A 6081-nucleotide genomic window follows, 5' to 3' on the forward strand; every position below is an offset into this window, starting at 1 on the left:
TAGGCATGGGCCGGTATGAGATTTTGACGGTATGATAACCTTAAGCAAAAATATCACGGTTTCACGGTATTGTTCTTACCGCTCTAAAATGTGTTAATTTTAAATGTCTGGGTAAAAAAAAACAGAATATATTTTGAGCAACATACAGAATATTTGGAACAGTAGTATTTGTTTATTTTTTCTTTGATTTGTTTCTGAAATGTGGGCTGTCCTGCAGCTTTTGATGTGGATAATTGATTTGCTGCTAGAGCTACTGCTGTCCTAAAAAGAAGAAAAATAAAGACTGACATCTTTATTTAACCTAAATCTGTAATTACAGTTATTTAATTTTAGTTATACCATTCATATACATATCATTTATATAATTTCATATAATTTATTTTATAATTTCATATACATAATTTGATTTAATAATAACCCAATTTGAAGCAAAAACAGAATGTTCTGACTAGTTTTGTGAAATTATACTACATGCCTGAACAAAACAAACAGCAGAAGCTCTGAATGGGACGCAGATTCACTCTCTGACAGCAGGAGGCGCTGATACAGCATTTCCTTGGTTATCACAGTAAACAAAACAGAGCTGCGCTGAAACACTGCTTTAATGTGAATTATACGATATGAAAAGAAAATACCATCTAAACGTTTCTGAAGACAGTCCGTTCCCCTCAGAAACACATTCATATAAACCCCAAATCAATACTTAGGTTTTTCTTCCAATAGTTCGCCTTTCATGAACAGTGAGTGATCTGCCTGCAACAGTATTTTTCTCTGTGCGTCTGTCTTCAGCGTCTCTGGCCTCTGTTAACGGACGTTAACAGACTTAATATTTTCACATAAATGACATTTGGAAAATGATATGCATTGCAACGCAGTTTGTGCAAGTCCAGAACAGAGATTGGCTGCAATAAAACAATAAACGGCTGGTTGCCGATCACGTAAGTTCCAGAGGAAGCTCCTTCGGCCATCATACACACAGTGATTGACCGCTCGCTCGCACCAACAGGAGAAGGGTCATGTTACTCTCTACACTGCACTCAACCTGAGGGATTCCTGCACTTTCAGTCTTTGAGGAGACATGAAAAACAGCGCATACCGCAGGAACGGTATAACGGAAAATATTAACGGTTTTGAAATCGTGACATTTTCAAATCGCGGTATACCTTGAAACCGGTAATCGGCCCATGCCTAATCCTGAGACTCAGACCTTTCCAATGATATGTTTTTTGTCAAGATTATAAAAAGGTTTGATTCTAAAAGATCGTAATGCATTTTGTAATATGACACTTGACACTGCCCACTAAGGGGGAGGAGACCACCAAAAGATTTTAAAGTACCATTTCCATGGTAACGCAATGTCCGATTTCAAAATGGATTTCGCAGGATGAATCTTGGGCTTCTAAGCTTTCAAATTATATATAATCTATGATGATTACTAAAAGATTTGATAGAGAAAAAGGACAACAACAAAAAAAGAGCACCAAGCGTGGGTGGGACAGTGACAGGGACAGGGGAGATGCAGAACATCAGATTAATTGAAATATTTATTCAACAAATTGAGTGATATCTAGTTGCAATATCTTAAAAATATATAGTTACTTGAATAAGAATGACTGGTGTGGAGCATTTAAACACATTTGGGAACATGAGCATGTCCTGGCAGGCACATTTAAAACCCAAATCCTCACCTGAACACTCAAGACTCATCAATTTGGGAAGAGCGAGGTGTGGTTTGGCTGCAATGTACACACCAACAAACAAACATACATACTGACTACTACCCATGTTATAACTTTATCAGCACATACTGAGAGAAGCTCAGGCTTCAACTTTCGAAGGACACAGAAAAAAACTCTTGGTCCAGTTTGAACTGGTGTTTTCCATCATATTTGAATGCGTGGTGGACAATTAGCATTTTGAATGCAGAGTCACATGCAGTGATGCAACATCACACTCCCCACACTGTTTGCTTGTAACCAAGGAACTGACATACCAAGAAGAGTGGTCGTAGTTGGATCAGCCATGAATGACACACAAAGATCCTCATTTATCCCCATATGACCCTGTCGGGGAGATGTGCTGCTGAAGCTTCAATTCATTTATGATCACAAACGCATTCATCTGCTTCCAGCAGCCAAGTTATGAGTGTGTCAACAAACACTGTATTGCCTGATTAAATGCAGAACCGTATAAAACTTAACAATCAGTCTCTTTTCACAAAACAAAGACTTCCTTAACTTTCACACAAGCACCCGGGGTCAACTTTGTTTTTCTTTTTAGTACATCGGCCTAAAAATTCACTTCATAATCTGACAGATTTCCAAATTAAACTGGACATGCGACAGGAAAGAATTAGGGTGTAACTATATCCATTGGGAATTGACTAGATGAATGGATCATTAAAAGCAGTCTATATGCGTGACGCATGTTGGTTAGTGGGAAGAGCCTGGTGACAGACGCATTTTATTTCATTTCATGAAAGATTAGTCATTATTTCTTTTAAATAATATGCGCCAATAAATCCATAACCAAATTGGGCACTTTAAGAGTCGATTTTGATCTGAAGAGCATTGTATTTCTCCAGTTAGCAGTGCCGGCTTGACATTATCTTTAGTCTACATACACTACCGTTCAGAAGTTTAGAGTCAGTCCCATATTTTATGTTTTTGAAAAAAGTCTCTTATGCTCACCAAAGCTGCATTTATCGGACCAAAAATACAGTAAACACTGTAATGTTGTGATATATCATTACAATTAAAAATAGCATTGCCTCTATTTGAATATATTTTCAAATGTAATTTATTCCTGTTATGGCTGAATTTTGAGCAGCCATTACTATAGTCTTCAGTGTCACATGATCCTTCAGAAATAATTCTTATATGCTGATGCTCAAACATTTTTTATCATCAATCGAAAACAGTTGTGCTTGATAGAGACATATTTTGATAAAAATCTTTCATATTATAAACTGTCACTTTTAATCAATTTAATATGTTCTTGCCAAAATAAAGTATAATTTTTTGTTAATAATAGTAATAATAATCATTAATAATAATAATGTTATTACTAACGCCTTTAATTTTGACTGGTAACGTAAGTGTTAAAACCCTCAGATATGGCGTCTTCATGATTAACACATTATTTTGAGTCTTGCTGTCATAGCTCAAGGTTGGAAATAGCGATGCTAACAATAACTCACTTTGACAAATACATCATTGTAGTCATGTTTCAAAACAATACCAACCTGGTTCAGTGCCAATAAACTCAGAGTGATGAGATTATTTTATTCATGACAATACTGCTCCCTTTCTGCATTTGTATTGCATAGAATACTTTAAAGTTCCTGGTTTTATAGCAACTCTCAATATTTGAATAATTCTCACTGATGACCAACTTCGCAAACAGTTTGGTTACACAAAGTATTTGCATATTCCCTCTTGTCTGCGATTTATCTTCTATCACAGCTGAATAAACAAAAATGGTGCAAACACACACCTTGCACACACACCTCCTAATCAAACAGTCTCCTCTCTGCAACACAGTTAAAATCCTGTTTGAATACCCATCCCTTCCTCTTTCCTGACAGTACCTTTGGCACGATGTCGTTGAAGACGGACAGCCGGCCTGCTAGACAGACTGGATCCATCATGCTCCTCTTCATTGGCCTGTGAAACCAGCCTCTTCATCCTCAGCAAGCGAGGGCCGGTCTCCCGCGGCCACACTCCCCCCACGTCCGTCGCCGGCAGCCCGCCATCCCCGGAGATGACCGTGGGAACAAGGCTCTTGAGGAATTCCATGTTTGCACTGTGACACTTTCACTCCAGGCGCCTGTGCGGGCGCACAGTGACGGCCCTGCCACCCACCATCACCTCTGAGGAATCAGGCCGTCTGTGACCAGAGAGACGACCGCAGAACAGCTCCTCCACCCAAGGAAAACCACAGCTAGTCAAACTTGGACTTCACCACAGGTTCCTCTTTGTCGTGTCAGTTAAAACTAGAAGTGTCTATATACACACACAAGCACCCAGATGAAGTGGAGATGATCTCTCACTGTAATGCAGAAGCTGTCGACCGTAGATCCAAGACGAGGTACAAGTGAGCACCTGTAGATCCAGCCGCTGAGTTTTTTCACCTGCCCGCACTCCACATGCCACAGGCCAGCTTTGAGCACTTAGCAAAGCGAACCTAAAGTTCACTTGAGCATTCACACAGCCAGAGACCAACCTTACTACCTGTCTGTTCATGCAGGATGGACTGAACACTTTGATGTGATGATTTGACAACAGTAGGCGGAGCCTTTCAGCTCGAGTGTGTTATCTGGGGGGAGCAAGGACGTGTCCAACGGGAGATAATGTACGCCTGGGAGAGCATCCAATCAAAACACAGCTGCTACCAACCACGCCCAGACGTTTCTCCTTTCTAAAAGAAGGGAGGGAGGAAGACTCATCTGTCTGTGATAGCTGGGGAGTGCATAACAAAAAGTGAGAAGGCGTGGCGTCTTCAGCGCGCTGCTGCGCTCTGATAAGTTTTATCAGGTTTAAAACTAGAGCTGCTCTTCACGTTCCCCTCTTACGCACACAATTATATCTATAACTTCCCTTACATATTTCCCTTCCACTGGATGAAAAAAAAGGACATAATAATACCTCAGAAGGCATGCTGTCAAACAGTTGAAATGTCTCCCGCCCACACACACTGATGGTTTCACTTCCAGTTTACAGCAGGGCAGTGGGTGAACCAGTTTATGTGGCATGTTTTGATCTGTTAACTGCAGACTGACATGTTTGTCAAACTTTACTCTGGTAAAAACACAAACACTCACATAAAGACTATATGGACAAATAAAAAGCATATGAGCACATTTATACAGAGATACAAGAGAAATATTTGAGTTTTCTAGTTGGCTGGGCAAAATCTAAGGTGTCCTGAGGTAAATCAATGGAAATGTTTGTGTTGGGAAGCATTTTGCATATGGCAGGCCTTTCTGCTGACTCACTGTAACATATTCAAATGAGCAGGCTGCTTTCGCTGACAATGGACATCGTAACACTGACACTAACTTGCTGTCTGAGCCTCCATTCAATACAATAAACTGACTCTTCGGAAGAGCATGGAGCTGATGGGCATGGATGACTCCTAATATGCACACATTTTCTAATTTCAAAGCATCTCATATGTCTACCTTGGTAAAGGTTTTTTTAATTATTCAACAATATTGAAATGGTTCACGATTGTTGCACTACAATTTTTTTATATTTTAAAATGCCAGTACATTTACATTTACAACCTTAAAGTAATGGTATCACATGATAATACCATTATACTCATACACACACATACATTCATATATATATACACATTTATTATATTTTAGCAACCCCACACACCTTTGAACAGGAGAGAGTATATGTATTTTGTAATTAAAAACTGTAAAATTGATGGGCATGGATGACTCCTAATATGCACACATTTTCTAATTTCAAAGCATCTCATATGTCTACCTTGGTAAAGGTTTTTTTAATTATTCAACAATATTGAAATGGTTCACGATTGTTGCACTACAATTTTTTTATATTTTAAAAGTGCCAGTACATTTACATTTACAATTACAACCTTAAAGTAATGGTATCACATGATAATACCATTATACTCATACACACACATACATTCATATATATACACACATTTATTATATTTTAGCAACCCCCCACACCTTTGAACAGGAGAGAGTATATGTATTTTGTAATTAAAAACTGTAAAAGTTTGTTTTAAAAGCTCTTCTGAAGAGTCAGTGAAGGACAAGTCGGTCCTAGTTAAGAGCCTCTCAAAATACAAAACTTCCACAGCGCCACCAGGAGGGCAGACAGGAGCAAATGACCTCAACACCATACAGAAAGTACTCTGATCCAAAAGTGGCCTGATATAACCTCATTCGTTCACAAGACTCATATCTCAAAGTGACAGAACAGAAAAGGAAACGCTCAGGATTCACAGGAAACGCTCACACCCTTAAGCTCCGTGTGAACATGTCAGGCAAGCCATGTGATGTTTCAGTTTCTTAATGTGCGAGCAGACAAAACA

General features: G+C 39.0%; 1 protein-coding gene across 1 annotated transcript in view; it reads right to left on the reverse strand.

Moving 5' to 3' along the window:
* Positions 1 to 4247, reverse strand: part of LOC107601924 (protein furry homolog-like) — a 94914-nt gene extending 90667 nt beyond the window's left edge. Inside the window, exon 1 of the mRNA XM_016294284.1 lies at positions 3590 to 4247. Within this exon, the coding sequence (XP_016149770.1) occupies positions 3590 to 3797 (208 nt within the window). The 5' untranslated portion in view covers positions 3798 to 4247. The remainder of the gene's footprint in view (positions 1 to 3589) is intronic.
* Between the last annotated feature and the right edge of the window lie 1834 nt (positions 4248 to 6081).

Source organism: Sinocyclocheilus grahami, unplaced genomic scaffold, assembly GCF_001515645.1.
Source record: "Sinocyclocheilus grahami isolate Dianchi unplaced genomic scaffold, SAMN03320097.WGS_v1.1 scaffold315.1, whole genome shotgun sequence".
Classification (NCBI taxonomy): Eukaryota; Metazoa; Chordata; class Actinopteri; order Cypriniformes; family Cyprinidae; genus Sinocyclocheilus; species Sinocyclocheilus grahami.